The sequence below is a fragment of the Lissotriton helveticus genome, chromosome 7 (assembly GCF_964261635.1).
Source record: "Lissotriton helveticus chromosome 7, aLisHel1.1, whole genome shotgun sequence".
Classification (NCBI taxonomy): Eukaryota; Metazoa; Chordata; class Amphibia; order Caudata; family Salamandridae; genus Lissotriton; species Lissotriton helveticus.
This window is the reverse complement of record NC_136068.1, coordinates 216,891,408-216,914,448: the sequence shown is the minus strand read 5'-3', so window position 1 is coordinate 216,914,448 and position 23,041 is coordinate 216,891,408. Positions and strand designations below refer to the sequence as shown.

General features: G+C 43.2%; 1 protein-coding gene across 1 annotated transcript; it reads left to right on the top strand.

Moving 5' to 3' along the window:
• Window positions 1-900: 900 nt before the first annotated feature.
• LOC144768371 (phosphoenolpyruvate carboxykinase, cytosolic [GTP]-like) lies at window positions 901-22,322 on the top strand. The gene is made up of 10 exons (XM_078651971.1): window positions 901-1,036; window positions 6,693-6,955; window positions 7,326-7,507; window positions 9,389-9,592; window positions 9,689-9,876; window positions 14,931-15,093; window positions 17,722-17,946; window positions 18,064-18,195; window positions 20,090-20,185; window positions 21,117-22,322. The coding sequence occupies exons 2-10, from the start codon at window positions 6,693-6,695 to the stop codon at window positions 21,569-21,571; spliced, it is 1,908 nt and encodes a 635-aa protein (XP_078508097.1). The 5' UTR covers window positions 901-1,036; the 3' UTR covers window positions 21,572-22,322.
• The last annotated feature ends 719 nt before the right edge of the window (window positions 22,323-23,041 follow it).

Genomic DNA, 23,041 nt, shown 5'->3' with positions numbered 1-23,041 from the left:
TCACAAGTGCCTCGTAAATCTTCCCCTTGGGGTCTAAGGCAAGGGGGTTTCTTCCTCACAGAAAAAAAATATATAATAGGCGTTTGCACAGAGAACTACATTTTCCAAATGTGCAGTTTTACTGTGTGTACAAAACCACGATGGGGAAATAGCACATTTTTGTCACATTTCTGCCCAGTTACATTGACAGGCTCCTAAGGTTGGCATGGCCTCATTCAACGCAGATCCACCTGTTCTAAAAGGGCATTAAGGCTGAAGAAGAGTCAGTGACGAAACAAAATGTGAGCTGTATGACCCCTTACCCTCCATAGTGGGAAACATAATGATGTCCTTGAAAATGCTAGCCTTCGGCCGCCAGTCTGCGCCACAGTGGCACCCTGCACTTTCTCCTGTCTACTGGGGACGTGTCGAGGGCGAGCAAACATGTCTCTCAGGACCTCCGGCATAGACGCGTCGACACGTCCATACGCAGGCACTGTTGTGATGCGTGGTGTGCGCATTGACGTGCTTCTGGCGACCTGTTGACCCCGGGATGTCACTATCTCCTCCGGTTTCGCGCCTGCCGCACAGAAACAGACGGGCCTACTTGCATCAGAGTTCAGGTAGGTCAAAGGTCACCTATACAACAGGTTGTGCAAATATGTCACTCTGTGAATCCTCAAGCAGGAAAAAAAAAACACGACGCCGCCTCCTGGAACTTAACAGCCAATAACCTGATCAATCATTACTCCCTTGAGGGCTGTGGTTTCTTGTAAATTGTTTATGAATATGTTGTTTATGGCCGAGTTCCAAGGGGAGGGATGGACACCTGATGATGTCAGTGACAAGCCTCCTTCACTCACCTGTGGCAGCAGGGCGGGCTCTGAAACCCAAGACAACTATTTAAAGCCACACAGAAGAACAGTAAGTCAACAACACTTCAAGAGCAAGAGACGACTCGAAGAACCTAGAAACCTCCTGAGCGTAGTCAAGGAACTTAAAGAGACGAACCCATTTTACAACTGACTGAGTCCTCCAGCCACATTCAAAGAAAAAGGTAAGCCAAATACCGACATTTAAAAAAATACAATTTCTTAATTTAAATGACATTTTATTACGCTTTTTTTTCCAGCTGTGTTGTTTGTTGAACTATTCACTATAAGTCTTCTATTTCATTTTGTATTGAAAGATTGGTTCAGAAATTGAATAATTAGCAAAATTTATCAAATGCTCCCTAATATTTTCTAGCGATGTAATTTGTTAGCTGAAGGTGCTTTGCACTACTGTACTTCACCTTTTCTATATTGTAATTGTTGTTGTATTTATATAGTGCTTACTACACCTGACGAGGCGTCGAAGTGCTTTTCGGCGAGTAGTACGCTACTCCGAAACCCAAAAAGGTTTATTGGTGTATTAGTATACGGAAATTTAAGATTAATTTGAGTGGTGGACATGCGAGTCTTTTAGTTGGATTGAGTAGGATAATGGAGGGATAGAGGAGGGATGAGTCTAGAAAGTGTTTATTTGGGAGATCATAGTAGTAAGATGAGGTTTGCGATTCGTCTCTCACTCGTCTTCAAGAGGAAACTCTAGACTTAGAGCCAGTCATACTAATCCCTTTTGTGGTCGCAAATGGTCAGATTAGTAAAACCAGACCATTTGTGATAACAAAATTACCTTGTTGCATGCATTGTTAGAGAATCACGGTTTGTGTTTAAGACTAAATACTGAATTGATGTTTGGGAAGGGCATGTTTAGGCGTTCCTTCAAAATATTGATTCAGAGTTGGATGTAATAATGTTTTGCTACAAAAATATGGTCACGAAACATTAATATTTTACCTACTACTGAAAGGTAGAGGTAAACCACTCGCAAACGGAAAGGGGTTCTCAAGAGACACTCCTAGAGAATGTTGACAAAAACATCTTTAAGAGTATAAAATGTTTGTTAAGCTTTTCTTTTATTTTTTAAACACACCCTGTTTTACTTTAGGGAAAAAAGGCTGCATTAAAAAAAAAAAAGCTTTATTTAAAGACAATCACACACATGGTGGTCTGCTGACACCAGCGGTGGGCGCAATTTGTGACGTTCTTTGTTGATATTCATGAGCTACGTCGAATTGAGATCAAGTGACACTTGGTATTTTGCAAAATGACTCATTAGTACATAGGCAAAATGCAGCAATGGTTGCAAAAGTACTGGTTTCAATTGCGACCTGTATTTTGCAGCCAGAGTTTAGAACAACTACATCCAGTAGTCTGTTACCCTTGTGGACTAATGCCCACCATAAAAAGAGATCTCCGCAGGCTTGGTGGAGCTCTCTGTGCCTTTAAAGGCTCCTCTGAAAGCACTAATAGTTTGCTGAGTGGCCACCATGTTTCATGCAACCACTGAGCAAACTTTTCTGTTTTACAAAACAAACTCCCAAACCAGGAGTTTGTTTATGTAAAATAAGAAACAAACAACGCTGACACTCTGGAGTTTTCTCCCAGGTTGTAGACGTTATTTTTATTTTCTGTTCGGGCTGGCAGGCTTTCCATGGTGGTCCAAGAAAGAAAGAAAAAGTACATGGGGCTGTCGGGTCTAAATAGGGCGGATTGTCTGGTGTACTTACGCCGATGTCCACAAGTCCATCGGGCCATCAATGTAAGGATTCCTCTGGAAGTTTGCATTAGAATTCTGAACTTTCTGGGCACATTGCAGGTCTGCTAGACAACATTTTGTCAGGTAAAACAATGCAAGTCTTCTGGACATCATTTTATCAGGTAAATCCATGAATTGAGGCTGTTCCGTTCTTCTCACTGAAGAACTTGACTGAAGAAGCAATAGACCACCTCCCCCACTTTCAGCCCTATTTTACTTTCTCCAGACAACTGTTTTACCTACGTTTCAACTTCCTTAAACAGTTTGCTTGTCATCACCTCCATATGGGGATTGGAGAAACGTGGTTGGCAAATCCCGCCGTGTTTCACATCCCTCTGTTTGTGTTCTACATATTCTTATGTCTTCACCAGACTCCAGTCTCAATAAATACCTGGTGAGCTGCCCGCTGGTGACCCCAGCATTCAATACAACAACCCCAATAGAACTGCTTCCATAATATAATTGATTAGATATAATGCCACTTTGGTTGCTTTGGTTTTTGGATCAGATGTTTACATTCAAAATGTATAGATTTTCCATAACCTGAACCGTCTTTCTCAGCCTCTGTGTGTTCTGTGGGTCTTTGATTTCAGGTTTACCAGCACATTTTTGATGGATTCATTTATGTGACACCTTAGACTGGGCAGTTAGGCTTAAATGCCCTGTTAGATATATATGTTGTGCTCAATGTGAGAAGTGTGTAGTTTACAGTCACGTCAAAGATTTATAGGCGAGGGAATGAAAGAACAGAGAACAAAACAATTTCTATTTTGTCACAAATTTGGTCAAATGGAACTTAGGTTCAGAAGTTGATCTCATCCTTTATTTATTTTTTTACTGCTTTTTTTCTAACTTGAACCTGGGCGAAGGGCATTAGCGGTCTTTACAACAGAACCAGACTATGTCACACATTTTCTTTCCTATTCAGGTACAGGGAGATTAGGTGATTTACCCAAAACCACAGGCTCTTGAGCCTAAGCTAGGATTTAAACTTTCAAACCTGTGTCCAATATTCAAAAGTCAGCTGCTCTAGCCACTAGACCATTGAGCCACATGTCCTTGCTTTTATATCTGGCAATTTAACAAATAGGCCACATCTCTTGTCTATTGACGCCTGCATTCCATCATTCACCTGCATAGTCAAAAGACGTGATGAGGAATATCGTTGACCAGGAGGTAGGGGAGACAAGCAGCACAGCAGTCTCCAAAACATGTATGAAGTGTTAAAGCAGACAGGAGACAAGGGAGTGAGGGGTGTTCGCAATCTGTCACCCTCAGTAGAGTTGAGACGTCACCGACCAGCATGAGTCGACATCTGCAGAAGACAAAGAGCAACCAAGGCCCCCTTGAAGCAGCCAACAATAACATATGGCACATTTATTAAAATATTTATGAGATGCTGCATGCAGACAAACATTAATGCCTTCATTATATCGACCCTGTTAATTGCGATATATGCAGTAACTCCTGTTACCAAACCTATCGCAATTATGAGTTGAGATAATGTCCACTATGTCTAAACTGCAGATATTTATTTGGGGGAAAATGGATGGTATTTACCAGGAAATGCAGCATCAAAATCCACCTTATTCCCTCTAAACTCCCAATTGTGTGGTCCAAATTGCACCTGATAAATTCCCGCTCAACAGAGTCAGATTTTTCTGGTGTGATAAATATCGTACCAGTTATCTGGCCACTTGAAATATAAAGTTGTTCTGTGAGTGTACACTTCATAATTGACTACAGGGAGGAACTTAAAGACGGTTGTGATACCTTTTGAGGGCCAGGTAGTCCAAAGCACACGAGAGGGCGCCCATAGCTTAAGCTTTAACTACTGATAACTAACCTGTTAGTACTACTTCACAAGAAGTGTAGGCTAGCCCAGCTGGGATAAGCATGAAGACAGGAATGTGCAATCCTCACCTTGGCAGGAAAGAAGGCAACATCAATGGATCAATGTTGGGTGTTAAGTAGGCCTGTGCGTAATTTTTCTCCTGACATTTTGTGAAATTCTAGGAAAATTGTGTGAAATTACACAAAATTACACAAATATTTAGCACGGTATCTCCTGTGACTTTTCTAGGTGAAGGCACAGTGCAGGAGAGAGGAGAGGGTTTTTTTTAATCAGAAAATGTCTTTCAAAGAGAACTTCTCTACCCTAAGTAGTCTTTCTTAAGCAAAAATAGTGTTTATTTTTTAATATGTGAAATGGCTAAAATTTCAGATTTAATGTGAAATTTGGTAATTTTGTGGGATTATGCCTGTGAAATGAAAATTATGCACAGGCCTAATATAAAGAAGGAAAAAAGGTTGTAAATTGTCTGACATTCCACAAAACCTTCTGATTAAGCCTTAACCCCACCCCACACCCCCACCACCAGCTTTAGAGGCTTCAGACTTGATGTTGGTTTCATAATACAGCATGCAGTCAATTCACGGGCTTCATGGATACCAACCTTAGGGAACTCTTGCTGGCAGTGCTTAATTTGAGCCAGTAGTTGTAGGTGGGGACAACCAGCACTTATGTTTGTGGGCCAGCACGTATTTTTCTTCAAAATGCTTAGATTCAGAGCAAGAACAATAGAGAGATCAGCATAAAAAGGTGAAAGAAGGGGGAACAGAAAGATGGAAAAACTGTGACAAAGGGAGAAAGCAGGGATGAAAAGACCAAGAGTGAGATGGTGTATTAAAGAGGCATGTGTGGAATCAGGACTATGGTCCCTTGGTATTCAGCACCTGGCCTTCTATAGCACCAGCCACTGGAATCTTTGGTCCCAGTTACCTATTCTATTACAAATGAGGCACTTTTTGTTGGTAACCACCGTACAAGTCAGAGGCCACCAAAGTCATCTGCGGCGTCCCTCAAGGATCCTCACTGAGCCCCACCCTCTTCAACGTCTACATGAGCCCCCTCGCGACCATCGCACGCCAACACAACCTCAACATAATCTCCTACGCTGACGACACCCAGCTGATCCTCTCCCTGACCAACGACCCCGCCACCGCCAGAGCCAACCTGCACGAAGGGATGAGAGACGTAGCCGAATGGATGACGACCAGCCGCCTGAAACTGAACTCAGACAAGACGGAGGTCCTCATCCTGGGCTCCACGCCCTCCGCCTGGGACGACTCCTGGTGGCCCCCCGCCCTGGGCACCGCACCCAAACCGACGGACCACGCACGCAACCTGGGCTTCATCCTGGACTCCTCCCTCTCCATGACCAGACAAGTCAACGCCGTCTCCTCGTCATGCTTCAACATCCTGCGCATGCTACGGAAGATCTTCCGGTGGATCCCCACCGAGACGAGGAAGACGGTCACCCAAGCCCTCGTCACCAGCCGACTGGACTACGGCAACGCCCTCTACGCCGGAACCACTGCCAAACTCCAGAAGAGACTCCAGCGGATCCAGAACGCCTCGGCGAGACTCATCCTCGACATCCCCCGACGCAGCCACATCTCCGGACACCTGAGAGATCTGCACTGGCTCCCGGTCAACAAGAGAATCACCTTCCGTCTCCTCACCCACGCGCACAAAGCCCTACACGACCAAGGCCCGACCTACCTCAACAACCGGATCAACTTCTACACTCCCAAGCGCCTCCTCAGATCAACCAACCACGCCCTCGCTGCCGTCCCCCGCATCCGAAGAGCGACAACAGGAGGAAGATCCTTCTCCTACCTGGCCGCCAAGACCTGGAACTCACTTCCGACCAATCTGCGCCTGACCCGAGACCACCTCTCCTTCAGGAGGAAGCTCAAGACCTGGCTGTTCGAGCAGTAGCGGCACCCCCCCCCCCCCCCAGCGCCTTGAGACCCTACGGGTGAGTAGTGCGCTCTACAAATGACCTGATTGATTGATTGATTGAACCCAACGGGTAGGGCCATTGTGTGCTTTTTATTCATTCCTTAGATAGGCTATTATAGCAATATGTAAAAATAAACTGTCACCCCATCTTTAGAGTAGGCTATAATGGGTGTCTTAATTAAAGAAGGAATCAGACTTAACATCATTGATACTAAATTTATGGAGTATCTGAAATCTTCTTTTCCATCTTCTATTCCGTCAGATGATTCATTCGCTGAGACACACTTCAGTCTCTCCTAAGATGGCGCCGCTCTTGCAGAATGAGGGTAAGATCACCAGCAAGATGGTCCAAGGGGAACTGAACAGCTTGAGCCCAGATGTAAGAGCCTTTGTGGTGGGCAGTGCCAAGGTGTGCCAGCCCGAGAGCATCCACATCTGCGACGGGTCCGAGGAGGAGAACGAGGGGATCCTGACCCTCATGGAGGAGCGCAACATGATCAAGAGGCTGACCAAGTATGAGAACTGGTGAGTGAAGGGCGTCCTCTCCTAGACGGGTCCGTAGTCTATAAATACATGTTTATTTCACAGCCAATTTGCAGTTTGACTCCTGAGACCTAGAGATTCTCTAGTAACTAATTTAATAGTCTAGGGTTGTGACAGGATATAAATGACGATGAGGAGAGATATCAGATTTCTGCAAACAGATTGTACCAGTTGGTAGAAATAACTTGACAGTTCTCCGCATTTCATAAACATAAAGGTGTTTTCAGAAGGCAATCTGCCACATTCAAGGATACACTTGTCTCTCATTTAGCTGCCCATAAGTAACTTGCGGTTTGAAGTCCCATGGTATTTGTTGAAGAGTACTTACACAGTCTGTCCTCTCTTTCCATAGCTGGCTGGCTCTTACTGATCCTAAGGATGTAGCCCGAATTGAGAGCAAGACGGTCATTGTTACTCAAGAGCAGAGGGACACCGTGCCCATCTCCAAGACTGGAACCAGTCAGCTGGGGCGCTGGATGTCGGAGGACGACTTCGATAAGGCATTTAAGGCCAGGTTTCCAGGATGCATGAAAGGTGAGGCTTAAAATACAACATCATTTAGAAAGCCCACAAAGATGACGAGGGAACAAAAATAATTGATGCACAAGATTCTTTAACATGTTGAAAATATGTCGAATACCATACATAGCAATGTTTAATACTTTAGCTTAGAGGTACATTGAAAATATTTGGGGACCATTGTAGGATAAGAATCTCTGTGTTGGTTGGAAGTGCCAATCAAATTATTCAATACAGGGAAATAGCAGATTTTGTTAATGGTCTCATAAATAATGCCACGTGTAGGAATCAACCAAGCCAATGTTATGACAAACATTGACTACATGAAGTTGATTGGTTAATACATCTGCCAAAGACCAATGTATACAGAGATAAATAGGAGTTTGGCCTGTTGTTTTGTAGAGTGGATAGGATGTTGACAGTAAATCATGTAAACCAATAGACAGCTGGCACACATATTCTACAGCTAACTGTAGGACAATGACACACCCTCTTCTTAAACAGGAAGGTAGATGGGTAGATGGATCATCAGTGCACTATGTTGGAAGTTGCTAATTGATAAATAGAAAAAATTGGACTGAAAGAAATAGGGAAAACAGGAATGGTGGCAAACCATTGCTTTTGATTTGTGGCAGCAAAATGGAGGCGGAAAATGTCTGATACTCCAAACCTTTCCTCATTCAGAGTTCGCACATTTAACTGGATCGGAGATGGTGTTAATCCCCAGTTTCATGAGAAAATGTGTCCACTAGTTAAGACACCTTATAAAGCCTAAAAAGTCATAAACACAAAAATTAAATAAATGATTGAGTCCAATAATTGAGTTAGAGATCAATCAAAAGTTAAAGTGTTTTATTTCAAAACTCAAGAATAAAGCGTTACACAGTCAGTGTCATGAAAGCCCTCCAATGCGAAGTTATACAGAATATGCAAAAATCTGAAATTATTCTAAGTCCCAAATAGAAGAAATCAGAAATAAAACAGACAGCATCCCATTCTAGCATTCAGGAAGGCTCTGTATCATGCCCAAAATCAAGGTGTTTTTATACATTATTTTCGCAAATGACATTAAAGTGACCATGAACTCACTGTGGTGTGAATAAATGTATAATTTCATCAGCAAATCAGGACACATGAAAAATAAAAATCACATTGCCTTCTAAGCACTAACCCACCACATGAATACATTATTCAGCTCCGCTCCCTCTATGCTAATGTCGCCTGGAGATGCTAGAACATAACTACATACATGAACAATAAGGCATTATGTAATGAATGGAGCACAGTGTTTCAAATTGTGGAGGAACAGCGAAAAGTTATTCAAGAGCAGACTAGTAACAATAGAAATAAACCATTATATTTCAGCTTGACTGTGTGCTGAAGAGTTTGCAAGGAGAGAAGATGGGTAGGGGAGAAGACAGGATGAATGGCAGAGATTGACTTCTATTTTTGAGAATATGGAGTTTGCACTAATAATGTGGTCTATTTAACATACATCAAGAAAAATACTCATAAACATCATAGAAAATGAATTCCAAAAGCAATAGCACTACAGCAGTGTATACATGCTAAATCGGGTGTGAAAATGCATGTAGCACATTGTTTATGACGCACAACAAAAATATGAATTCATAAAAATCTCTCACAGTTTCCATCTCTTATCAAGACCAATTAGTTAACTTTTAAGTGAAATCTGTATGTAATTGATGAGATCAATTGTGATTGTTTACGCGTTTTTTTTAAAAGTGCATCCAGATTTTTTCGGTTTATAAAAGGCTCCCCTTCAGGTCATGAGTGTTCACCATGAAGATAGGCAGTCTAGTCTGTGTGACCTGTGGTACATAATGCCATCTCTATGGCAACTTTCCTTGACATGAAACCTGTGTTGTTTTGTAGGTCGCACCATGTACGTCATCCCTTACAGTATGGGTCCCATTGGGTCGCCCCTGTCCAAGATTGGGATTGAGCTGACGGATTCGCCGTACGTCGTGGCCAGCATGAGGATCATGACCCGGATGGGCACCGACATCTTACGAGCCCTGGGCGATGGCGAGTTTGTGAAATGCCTCCATTCGGTCGGCTGCCCCTTACCACTGCAAAGTAGGTTAACAACAGGTTATAGGGAAGTTTCCCTTCCTCTTTCTCTCCATCTGGTTCAATTTTCATATTAAAGTTGCACTTATTGTATGTCTGCAGATCCTTTGGTGAACAACTGGCCATGTAACCCTGATCAGACACTTATTGCGCACATACCCGAACGCAGAGAGATCGTGTCCTTCGGCAGCGGCTACGGAGGAAACTCCTTGTTGGGGAAAAAGTGTTTTGCACTGAGGATCGCCAGCAGGATTGCCAAGGAGGAGGGATGGCTGGCTGAACACATGCTGGTAAGAGATGGTTATATCTACATGAAAGTCATACAGTGTACTGTAGGCACCAAACACTAAAACATATGACAATTGTCTTGCTTTATCATCAGCTTTTAGGCAATATGTGATAGTCAAGGCCACTGAAATTATATGATTCTGCGGCTCTGGTGTTTTCCGCTTCATTATGGATTTACTGCATTTGCCGCATCATCCCTCATTTGCTGCATAATCTGCAAAATTTAACAAAAACAAGCTCAAATGCATTAAAAGTTACAAAAAACACAACAATATGTGTTCCCGTGCAGTGGAAGGCCCTTCTTAAAGGTTGACTGGTCATCTTCCCATTGCTTATTGCTGTATTTGGTTGTGAACCTGGTACTAACGAGGTGAAATATTTGCCCAGACTTTGTTCCAATGTGCAAAAAATGACAAAATAATGAAGTAATACTATCACAAATTGTGTCACAATTTAGTCAATGCTGTAACATAATTTGGTCCTCCCCTGCTGCATAATTCCAGTGGCCCTGGATAAAGTGTGAGATCCCTATCAAAAGCAGGTGGACATGTTGAATACAATTGCAGACATAGTGACAGATCTAAGATGTAATTATTATTGTAATGGTAGTAAAGTACATGCACATTTAGCGTAGTTGAGAGCCGGCAACCGCAGTCGTTCAGGGTTAAGTCGCAAATTCTATGCGAATGGCACGAGAATGTAACTAAATGTGTGCACAATGGAGGAAAGGAGCCCTAAAGAGGATATCATGGAATCCATTAGATACATCAGAGGCATAAACACAGTACAGGTGATAAACATGCTTCAGAGAGGCTGTATAGCACCTTATCGCTGCTCAAATATAGCCCTACAGATATATCATGACCATAATATCGTCTATGAAAATATTGTCAAGTTAAGAGTGGATTTCCAATTGTTAACTCCATCAGAACAATATTCTGGGATTCACAATATAAATGTAGGTCACTAGGTCTCCCAGAATATTTTGGTACAACTCTCTTCAGGAGATCAAGTAACATTAGAACTGACAGGAAAATGTGAACGTGTGAAATGCAAAGGCTCTAACGCTAAGTCGCTGTAAATTTGGTGTGATAATTGCTCACACATATTTTGAGATACCCTGGTGTGCATTCATTAGCAGGTGGGCAATTACTGCGCCAAGTTAGTTTCAGAGTTTGTAATGGGAGCTAAAGCTGTAATTGTGCTTGTTTCCTCCTTCTGAGGTGGACAAACTCTGCTCTGTTGTCCCACAACATGTGTGGCTTACTGTACTAGGTGAAAATCATGCAGTCAAACACCTGCAGGATGATGCAGTTTGTAAACTTGGTGCAAACAGTCACACATGCAAATCTAATCAGGGAGGACTTTTGTGAAATTCTATTAGACTATTAATTGGAGTTTACAGGGTGAGACCAACACGTTGTTACATTGCTGGTAAAGTTGTGTGCAGCTACCAACACAGTTACATCTCTCTCACGACAGACAACTTACCTTTTAGTGAACAACTAGATAACGCTACTTTGTAGGCTTACAGACCATCATGGCATCGGGCTGCACCAGTGGCATAGCTAGAGCTTTTGCCGCCCGGGGCTGTCCCGAGTTTGCTGCTCCGTGATGGCCGGTGCATGTAAGTGCGCGAGGGGGTAAGTCAACAGACAATGGCGAGGGAAAATAACATTTAAAAAAAGAAAACCCCTTACCTGGGCGCTCGCCGAAATTGCTCACCTCACCCGCCGCCCCCCAAAAAAGTGCTGCACAGGGTGGACCTCCCCCCCGCCCCAGCTACGCCACTGAGCTGCATTTAAGTGTAAATCTTTTATAAGTTCGATCTGTCAGTAGTTTAGAAATACCTTTATGTAGAGTGTCTTAAAAGAAGCACAGGTATCTGAGAGTTTGCAGCGGGAAACATTGTTTACAATGCGGTGTTTACACCACTACCTTAACAGCGATGCCATTACAACGCAAGTTGTTACTACGACTTGCGCTGGATGGCGCTGTTGGATAAGGAATATTGTAATTTTATATTCCAACACCTTCCCTACTGTTACGTGGGCTGGTGTTGGAATATAAAATTATAATAATCCTCAATCCGCGTACACCAACGCAAGTCGTTGTAACGACTTGCATTGTAATGGCAGCATTGTAAAGTACCACAATCTAAAAGATTGCATTGTACTGATGTACATCCGTTTGCAGCACAGCAAATCATAGAAAAAATACCAAAATACACTGGTTCTCTCTCTCTTATGGCTGCGGATAAACGGACTGAAATTGTCGTAATCCGTATTCCTCCTTTTTCTTAACATCCATGAAGCATTGTGAAGTCCAGAAGGACTATATGCATGTCGGATGTACGTTGTTACAACGCATGCCTTTACCACGCATGCTTTTACAACGCAGGTTTTTCAACGCAAGTCGTTACAATGACTTGCGTTGGGGGGGTGCTGGATAGTGAATAGTTTAATTTACTATTCCAACTCCAGTCCCCGTGGATAGTAGGGAAGGTGTTGGGTAGTAAATTAAACTATTACCTATCCTAGAGCGCCCCCCAGCGCAATTCGTTGTAATGACTTGCGTTGAAAAACCTGCGTTGTAAAGGCACTGCGTGGTAAAAGTTGCGTTGTAAAGGATGTTTCCAATGCATGTCACTACTCTTTAAACAACCGGAATCTATATGTTGTGGATCCTGAATATTGACTACAGAATATAGTTGAACATTAATATCACAGACAGAATACCAAGGGACAATATATCAAAAGGTAAGTATGTATAGATTATATATATGTTTGCAAAGTACAGAGATGTGGAGTTAGTATAGAATTTCTATACCAACTCCACATCTACATATCTTGACAATATATATATATATGTGGAATTAACAATAGTAAATCTGTACTTCACTCTGTGCACTTACCTTTCGATATGTTGTCCATCTGTAATTATGTCCGCAGTGTTAGTATATCACGATAATGTTGTTTCGAAATTCCAGAGTACAATCATTTTTAGGAAGTGAACACAGGAGGGCACATATTGATGGAGCATCAGGTGATCTGATAGACAAAAATAAGGATATAAAGACAGTAGGAATTGTCATCTGTGGAGGATGATAGAAGAAATATGATATTATATTTACTTATTTATTCATTTGTGAATTCATTATATAACAAATCACAATTCAACCTGCACGCTGTACAATATAGCAACAGGTGGGATTGGGTCTGCCCATTCACATCCTAATAAGTAACCAATGAAGGCATAACATCAAAAAAAGATCATGACAACAGTTCAAACCAGTTCCAATAAGGAGCATAAGAAATGAATAACTAACACAGCCGTCTGATGCTATGGGGGATTAAGTGGGGAGAAAAGGAAAAGTTTAGAAAGTTTTGAACAAATTAGGAAATATTGAGTAAATATAAAAGAGATCATTTAGGACAAAGACATTTTTAAATAAAGCTTGAGGTTGGTTGATATTGGGTTCCGGCCAGTTCTTTAAAGCAGCAAAAATACTATCACTCTTGAAAAGAAACGTGTCCTTCATTTGGCTTCGAGAAAGGAGCCCTGTTCAACAGCCCAGAGAGATGCTTGTAGCGAAAAGATTATGCAGGTGCCTGTTTCCTGCAAGGTGACACCAAGGCTGGGACGCTGAAGGAGGAAGCCCGCTTGATGAAGCAGAGGAACCTGCACTGTTCAAGATGGGGGAGTAGGCCCCTGTAAAGTGAGACAGAAGAAAGGCCCAGCAAACTCATGAAGGCCACCTTCAAGAAGAGAAGTGCCCTGGAAGTACAGTGACCTTGCAGCCCAGCTGCTCTGCTCAATCCCATGATATAATCAAGAATGTTAAGGACTTGAGGGGAGCATTTAGAAATTATGTTTGTTGGTGACCCTGCATTGTCCCTGACCCTCTTCATACCATTTTTGAATTTCTGGTAGCCTATATTTGCCCGTTTGCATCTCGCGAGGTACTCAGTGTTTTTCCTTTTCACACGCATGTTGGATAAGGCTCTCTGCATTCAACATGTATTCTCAGGTCAGTCATGTTTGTAACAGGTCTCTCCACTGCTCTGTCCACTAGCATCTGGATCTCTGGTAGCACGCAAGTTTGTTTCTGTTGTGAATTTGGGAGCTAGTTCCTAGCATCCCAAAAGTGTCAACTTTTGGCTTGAGATGAACCTCTCATCGTTTTGTGTACTGGGTTTAGGTCCTCTTACTCTCAGGGACTGAATTTCATTTCCTAAACCGTCTAGGCTCACACTCCCTGAGTTGCACAAACCTGCACCCTGACCCAACGCTGATGAAAACCCGATCTCAAAATACTTAGCGCTGCTTCTATGTTCCACTGAATTAGTACTGTCATCTCAGACCGCAATCGGAAGTTCACAAAGACACCTGAATATGAACGTACCCAAACCTTTTCCATGCGGAAAGATTGGCCAAAGATTCCCATGATATTTGCTTCTAAACTTTAACGGATGCTATTCTTCTACATAAAGAATGTTATGTCATTTTCTTTATGCAAAGTAAAAAACAATGTATTTTATTAAATAGCTATCCATGAGCAGATCTTGGAGAATTTACTCTGTTTAGGTACTTACGTCATGCAATATCTGTATTTCAAAACCTCTACTATCTTCTGCAGTCATTCAAGACTAAGGGCCTGCTTTAGATCTCAGCAGATGGGTTACTCGGTCACAACGGTGAAGGACATTCCATTACAGGTACTGCCCAGCAACCTCTGACTGCCCCAGATGCCCTAAATCATCTGTAGGACTTGACATTCCCATGTACACATCTAATATGTCTGCAGCAATGATCACAGAGAGAATCTTCTTGAACCTTCTCCAAAGGGTTCCAAACAGCTTGAAGTGACTCAAACATCCTTAGTCTCATGTTGGATACGTGGAAAATATTGCGATACCTTGTTTCTAGTAAGTAGATAGGAGAAAACAGGCGTCTGTTCCATTAGAGCAGAGTGAGCAGTAATTTGTGTTTTTTGGTTGGTGTGACAATACATGGGACACTCCACAGTGAGCAAACATCTGTTTATCTTCCACAGATATTGGGAATTACAAATCCAGAGGGTGAGAAGAAATATTTTGCAGCGGCCTTCCCTAGTGCATGTGGGAAAACCAACATGGCCATGATGAACCCAACGCTGCCCGGGTGGAAAATTGAGTGTGTGGGAGATGACATTGCCTGGATGAAGTTTGATGAACAAGGTAACTTGCTCATGTCTAAGGATTTTGGCTGCTTTACTCTTATACATTAAGAGCTTTAAGACCTGCTTTTGGTTCAGGATAGTGAGACGGATTCACCAATTCCAGCTGGTCTCTCTGCAGCAAAATATAGGGATTGCTAGTTACTTTCCAATGCATGGGGAATAATACTGGTTCCATGTGCTTTTTACCATTCCAGGGAATATAATGGCACAAGTCTGCATCAGTTCACCACCTGCTTGGAGCAGATGGCAAACGGATGCAGGGATCCTGTTATGGTATCTGGTGTAGGGAGGTGGAGTTGGGAGAAGGGCCAGGAGTGGGAGGAAGAGCCAGGGAAGCTTTTGCTACCCCTGCATGCTGAAAGAAGATGAGGGGCAGGGGGTGGGGCTATGCTGCACCCCAGTGTCTTCTCTGTCAGGAACACAGTCTCAAAGCTCGGGATTAGCAAATCAAGTAATTGAACTCATCATAATTTGGGACCCAGAGATACCCAAAAATCTGTAATTAACCGGAGCACTAATCTAAGGCACACCATTCCAGGTTGTACTTAATAAGGTTGTATATGATGCACTATGTGAGGGCAAGTCTTTAGTTTCTTTCTAACAGATAACATTGCTGTGTTGCTGTGCCTATGACAGTCAGGCGAGAGAGAAATATCTCACCCACCGACGAGCATATCATAATCTTATCAGGATAACAAAAACTGCCCACTACGCAGAGAGAATTTTGGATGCAGAGAACTCAGCAAAAGAGCTGTTCTGTGTATACAAATCTCTTGCTGTCTCCGAATCCACAGCAGGACCAGAGGACTGCTCTTTGGCTGCCTGTAATCGTATTGCCGACTACTTCAGCGACAAAGTGTCCAAAATATACTCCGCCTTCCCTGCCCAACCAGCGATAGATGGAAAAGTTGAGGCATCAGTTAGAGAGGTAGATGGTCACAATCTGCTGCTCAATTTCTTCACCCCACCAGCTGAAGACCTGATCAACATATGTAGATCAGTGAAATCAGGTTCCCCACGGGACCCAGCATCTCCTAAACGGCTGGGGGACAGCCTGACAACATTAGAGCCATATATCAGGCACCTGCTGGACATTTCCTTTAGGTCCAGCACTGTGCCTTGGGAATGGAAACAAGCAGTTGTGCTCCCCCTTCGCAAGAAGCCTAATATTAGCTTCGAAAAGCTGGAGAACCTGCGCCCCATTTCCCTCCTTCCTTACTTCTCGAAAGTGGCTGAGAAGTTGGTGAATCGGCAGCTAATGCAGTTTGTGGAAGAGTCTAATCTCCTTCACCCCACCCAATTCGGATTCAGACCTCGACATTCGACGGAGTCGGCACTCCTCATGGCTTCCGAATCCATCAGGCAGGGGGTCGACGAGGGCCACACTATGGCCCTGATCCTGCTGGACCTCAGCGCCGCGTTCGACACTGTGGCACATCCCATCTTGCTACAGTGTCTGAACAAGGCAGGGCTGGGTGATGCAGCGCTAAAATGGATCCAGTGGTTCCTATCGGGCCGTGGCTTCCAAGTCAGGCAGGGCGACTGCTATTCCAGGCGAATGGCATTGGACCAAGGGGTACCACAGGGCTCGTCCCTAAGCCCAACGCTTTTTAATCTATATGTGGCCCCAGTCGCCTCCATAGTGGAGAGCTACGGTCTGCGCTTGGTGTCATACGCTGACGACACGCAGCTGGTCATCTCCCTATCGCGTGCACCCGGCCTTGCGGCAGACATCTTCAGAGCATGCATGCAAGATCTTGCTGCCTGGATGTCTGCCAACTGCCTTAAACTTAACGGCAACAAGACCGAGGTGCTGGTGGTAGGGGAGACCGAGCGGCGTGGACGTCAGCGTGGTGGCCTCCTTGCTTGGGAATGGCACCCACCCCCTGCCTGGAGGCGAGGAATCTAGGGGTCTGGTTCGACTCCGATCTAACCTTTGGCACCCAGGTCAACCGGGTGGTTGGCACCTGTTTCGGGATCCTCAAGACCCTCAGGAAGGTTCTGGAGTTCCTTCCCACCAAAGCCCGCCGAACACTAGTGCATGCTCTAGTCACGTCCAAGTTGGACTATGGCAACCTTCTCTACCTGGGAATCCCTGAGAAGAATCTGAGCCGCCTTCAGGTCTTGCAAAACGCCGCTGCTCGGCTAGTCCTCAGACTACCGAGAAGATCAGCCTCCAAAGCCGCGCTCCAAGCCTTGCACTGGCTTCCTGTCAGGAGCAGGATAGAATTCAAGGCCCTCTGCACCTGCCATAGGATCATCAACGGCAGGGCACCCTCTCCACTTCAGGATCTCTTGACACAATACGAGCCATCCCGTACGCTAAGATCCTCTGGCTCAGGGCGCCTAACTATTCCAAAGGTGTCCAGAGCGAGGATGGGTGGCAGATCCTTTAGGTACCTTGCCGCAACCTGCTGGAATAAACTCCCGGTAGCGCTGCGCCTGGAACCATCAGAGTCTATCTTCAGGGCTGAGCTGAAAACATTTCTCTTTGCCAGATAGCGGGCCTCCCCTCTGATCTTCCTCTGAACACGCTCGCATCTAAGCGCGGGGACACGCCGTTGTGCGTCACCATTGCGCTCTACAAGAATGCCTATTATTATTATTATTATTATTATTGTTGCAGGTAACCTCAGGGCTATTAATCCAGAGAATGGATTTTTTGGTGTTGCTCCTGGAACATCAGTCAAGACAAACCCAAATGCCATGAAGACCATCGAGATGAACACAATCTTCACCAATGTTGGGGAGACCAGTGATGGAGGCATTTACTGGGAGGGCATTGGAGATATCCTGGAACCTGGGGTGACTCTGACATCATGGAAGAACAAGGAATGGACACCTGACAGTGGTAAGAAGGAGCGCACAGACACTTCTGAAAGTAGAGCTTTTTTTTATCCCTTTTTGGGCTAGCTTGTAGACTTGATCTTTGGTTCTCATATGTTCCATTGCCTTTTCATCACTCCAGATGAGCCTTGTGCCCATCCCAACTCCCGGTTCTGCACTCCCGCCAACCAGTGTCCCATCATTGATCCGGCATGGGAATCCCCTGAGGGCGTGCCCATCGAGGGCATCATTTTTGGAGGCCGCAGACCTAAAGGTAACTACTGTTAATCATTTTTTGAAGAATTTAAAACTAGCCTCTTTGTGTGCAGAGTTGCATACAATTGGTGACAAGTATGTAGTCACTATTTATCCGTTTACCCACAACAACTTGGCATCGTAAAATAGAAGGGTGGAAACATTTCCACAGTTGAAAATGGAGAGAACCAACCAGATGCAAGACACCCGTCTCTGCAGCTCCTGCCACGCAGGAGGGGACGGGGCAAACCTTTAGGGTCCCCGTTAAAACCAAGGGCAATATATATATGTGTGAGATATGGGATACCTAATTGCCCCTCAACACATTTTGCAGTGGGTCCCATCATTTTGTAGTATACCACTGGTGCCAACATAGTGCTTATAAAAGGCATTGCTTCTGTAGCACAAGCGCCTAAAACGGATTTGTCTCCTACAAGTATAAACACGGTTATCCCATGAACTGTAGGAGCAGAATGATAAGCGCTGTGCTGCATCATTTTCTTCAAGTCCATTTTTCCCCTGTTACTGGTCCACCCCATCACTCTTGCAGGAGGGTGATGATTCTGTACCTGTACCGCCTGTCAATAAACACTGAACCTCACTTTTTTCCCCACACAAAGTAAAATCCTGGCATCGTTTTATTTAAGATGCTTGAAAGAAATCTTGTATTATACTGACCCACTGGTTGAGTCTAAAATATAGATGTCTGAGTACTATCCCCACAACCATTCATCTCAAGCATCCAGTAATAAACCACGGGCCATATTATCAAGAAAGGGCAATACATTATTACCGCTTTTATCGGCAGGAAACTGCGGCTAAAGCGGCGATAATGGCTTGATAATATGCCCTTGTGAATTCCCATAGAAGCCCAGGTTAACACCAAAACCTGGGCTTCTATTGGAATTTACAAAGGCATATTATCAAGCCCATTATCGCCGCTTTAGCGAAGTTTCCTGCCGATAAAAGCGGCGATAATGTATCGCCTTTTCTTGATAATATGGCCCCACATTTCTTTTTGACTTCGTCACATGGCGATTTTTAACATCGCCCAATAAACCCCAAATCTGGATTAAAAAAATGTAGACCTTGAACCTCCCCCAAAATACCTCTATTGACCCCTGGTAATGTGTGCACATTTGGGGAATTGATACAGAATAACATCATCTGTGCCAGAAATAATAAGCAATTTAGTTGATTTTGAAAAAAGCCTATAAGTAGGGCCACTGGAATTATGCTGCAAGGAAGGAACAAATTATAGAGCAAGAAACTGAAAATTATGCAACATAATATGGCACATTGTGTGATGGTAGCAATTCATTATTTTGTCATTGTTACACATTTTAACACTGTCTGGACAGAGGTTTCACCTAATTAGTACTAGTGTAACACCAAACCACAGCACTATGCAACTGAAAGGTGAAGTACCTTCTGCAATGCAGCAACAAGTGTCGCTGTATTTTTAGTAACATTTGTTCCGTTTGAGCTAAAAACAACTTTTTTGGATAAAAAGCTGCCAATTATACAGCAGGAGATGAGTTATGTGGCAAATGACACAAATCAATAATTATGTGAAAGATGCTGCAGAATCAATTCCAGTGGCCCTGCCATTAAGGATCTGCCAAAATATGGCTGATTCTTAGTGCGGTCTACATCTCTTCGCCTTAAGACTTTCGACTGATCACTGTGTCCTGAAGTTATTTTATAGGCGTAATGGGGGAATATGGAGAGTGATTTATTAGACTTACCCTGTACCAATAAGCCACATTTGTGGCATGATTTGTATTACTTTCACAATAAATTCCCAGTGGAATGGTTAAAAAAAATAGTTTTTTGTAATCATAACTAATTGGTAGAAGTTGCCATGGTTTTCCGATCGAATATGGGACTTATGGTCTTCCTCTGGTCTGCAGGTGTTCCTTTGGTCTATGAAGCTCTGAGCTGGGCGCATGGGGTGTTTGTAGGGGCGGCCATGAGATCTGAGTCCACAGCTGCCGCAGAGCACAAAGGTAAGTCAAATTTAAATTTTGTGCTATTAAATGACTTGCAAGGTCTGCTCTGTCACCGTCTGGTTGAATCTACACCAGCGTTCAAACAAAACAAGGTCATTTTTTAAAAATATAGGGGCATATTATCAAGCCCAATTTCGCCTCTTTCGCGGCCGTTTTCGTCCGAAAAGCGACAATTTAAATATCGATCTATTATCAAGGACGTGCTAACACATGTTTCCTTCAGTTAGCAGCCGTCTTTTCTGAATGTCAGCGATTATTATCGCTAATGACATGCAAAGTGGGTGATCCTCACAGAACAACATGGAAAAACATCGATAATACTGGATTACGATATTTACAAGGATGCCCCAGACCCGCGAATCGATTATCAAAGTCGCGCTAAGGCCCCTTCATCGAAAGGATTTTAACTCCTTCTATTAATCCGACTTAGTCATCTGTAACATGGGAGGTGGATCTCAGGGCTAAGTCCAAACCTGCCTATTATCAAGGTTTACATTATCGCAGAGCATTTTTCGCTGCTTTTCCCACGCTAATCCATGTTATCGCCCTCTATCGCTGGATTTCACATCGGTTGGGGAAAGGCGTTGATAATACGTCGCTAACCGGGTTCTAAAATCCAGCGATGGACGGCGATAATGAGAATCGCGCTATGGGTGATTTACGATAATTATCTCATGTGCTTGATAAGATGCCCCATATTTTTCTGTACTTGCAATTAAGACTCCCTGCCACTCCTTTGACACAAAAAGACAAACCTTCAAACAAAGTACCTAAAATTGGACACCATAATTTCCAAACTCAACTGTCTTTAAAAAAAACTCACCCTGACTAACAAAAAGTTTTTTTAAATGAGTGTGTATAAGTCTGTGCTCTCCCCTAAAAATAACTTGTGTAATTTACATGTGATTCTTTACTCATTCAATTTCAGGCAAAGTCATCATGCACGATCCTTTCGCCATGAGGCCTTTCTTCGGCTACAACTTCGGCCGCTACCTCGCCCACTGGCTGAGCATGGAGCACTTCCCCGCCGCCAAACTACCCAAGATCTTCCATGTAAACTGGTTCCGCAAAGATGCACAAGGTAACTTCCTCTGGCCCGGATATGGTGAGAACTCCCGTGTTCTGGAGTGGATGTTCCGAAGGATCAATGGCGAGGGGTGTGCGGAGCGCACAGCCGTCGGCTATGTGCCCACTGCCACGGACTTCAACTTAAAAGGGCTGGGAGATGTCAACATGGCAGAGCTGTTCCACCTGTCCAGGGAATTCTGGGAAGAGGAGGTGGAAGACATCAAGAAATACTTCGATGAACAAGTCAACACGGACCTTCCATATGAAATAGAGCGGGAGCTCCTCGAGCTGGAAAATAGAATTAAACAGCTGTGAGCTGCAGCTCAGAGTGATTGGTGAATCACTTAATGAACATAATTGAACAATAACTAAGAAACCTCGAGAACTGAGGTACAGGCAAAGGCCAGTTGTGGTGACTACTATATTGTTATGTATATAGTAAAGTCCCATTAAAAGTTGATACAATGACTGCGGCAGTCCGGAAAAGCCTCAGTAAAGCCTATAGCAGCACTGTATCAGCAATGCTTAGAATGTTTAGCTATGAAAACATATAAGAGTCATGTGCCAGAGGTTGCTATGCAGTTGGACCTGTGGTCTTCAGTTTTTTTCTGACTTCCCGAGTAATGGTAAATTTTACACAACGTCCACTTCAACAAAGGGAGTCTAGGAAGAGGATGAGTGTGAAAGCAACAGATGGAATGCAAAAATAGTAAGCTCACATCCTTATCACCTCTTGCTTTTATACTACACAAAAAAGTGGCAAAACATATGGATTTTAAAAAACAATGCAAGATAGAGTGAAACTCAATGAATCGTTGGATAGCTGCACGGTTTCAGGAGGATGATTGAAACTGTACCTTAAGAAGGAAATGGGCAATAAAAGATGAGAGAAAATTAAAAGATTACATTTTATAGCAATATATAGGTCTCTGTCTACATTAATATGTAAATAGTGCAAGCAAATTCTACTATATCTCATAAATATTTTTTTCTAGAACACGTTTGTATTAATTCCAATTGCTTTTATAACTGAGCTGTTATAATTAATAAATTATATTTTAACAAACATTTGAATATATTCCTAATTTTACTAGTTTAACCACAACTTGGGAGGGTCTTAATGCTGTCAAGGAGGAAAGACATCAAAATTCAGTTTATGTAAATGTATTTTCAACCATATTCCGTATGCGTGATTTTCACTGGTCAATAAGTAAAACTTTATTCAATCATTATCAGGTAAGATCATAAAACAGCAGTAAATTATCAATTATTCCCACGGACAACGTACAAAAACAGTTCATAATTTCTTTTTTTTAAAAAGACATTTGAAAAGAGGATAACAAATTCGTTCTGAATTTCAATGTATGCATGCACAGATGGCAGATTAAATATGGGCTAAAATACAGTATATAATTGAAAATGTTTTAGGGAGTTAAAACAATATATACCAGAAACAGTTATGGTCCCAGAGTCTTTCGTTTTTTCATGCAGACCCATAAGAATGAGCCTACTGAGAAGCACGCTAGATGGTCACTCGCTGTACACATATGAGATACAATAGTTTTTTTTTATATCTTGTTTTTTATTCTGACCGGCAATTACACATCTTGCATTATTTTATACAGTCAAGTACAATACATAGCTGACATTTAAAAAACTGTCCTGTAGAATACATACAATCCTGTGTTCTGGACATCACACAGCAGTTCACATAACCTTGGGTACAAGCCGCAGTATCATGCCTCCCTCCCTCACATATACCCGCTCAACACTTGACTTTCACAA

Coding starts and splice junctions, on each gene's coding strand:
- LOC144768371 (XM_078651971.1), top strand. CDS start 6,693: ATGATTCATTCGCTGAGACACACTTCAGTCTCTCCTAAGATGGCGCCG. Junction 15,094..17,721: donor GATGAAGTTTGATGAACAAG/GTAACTTGCTCA, acceptor TTATTGTTGCAG/GTAACCTCAGGGCTATTAAT. Junction 20,186..21,116: donor AGCTGCCGCAGAGCACAAAG/GTAAGTCAAATT, acceptor ATTCAATTTCAG/GCAAAGTCATCATGCACGAT.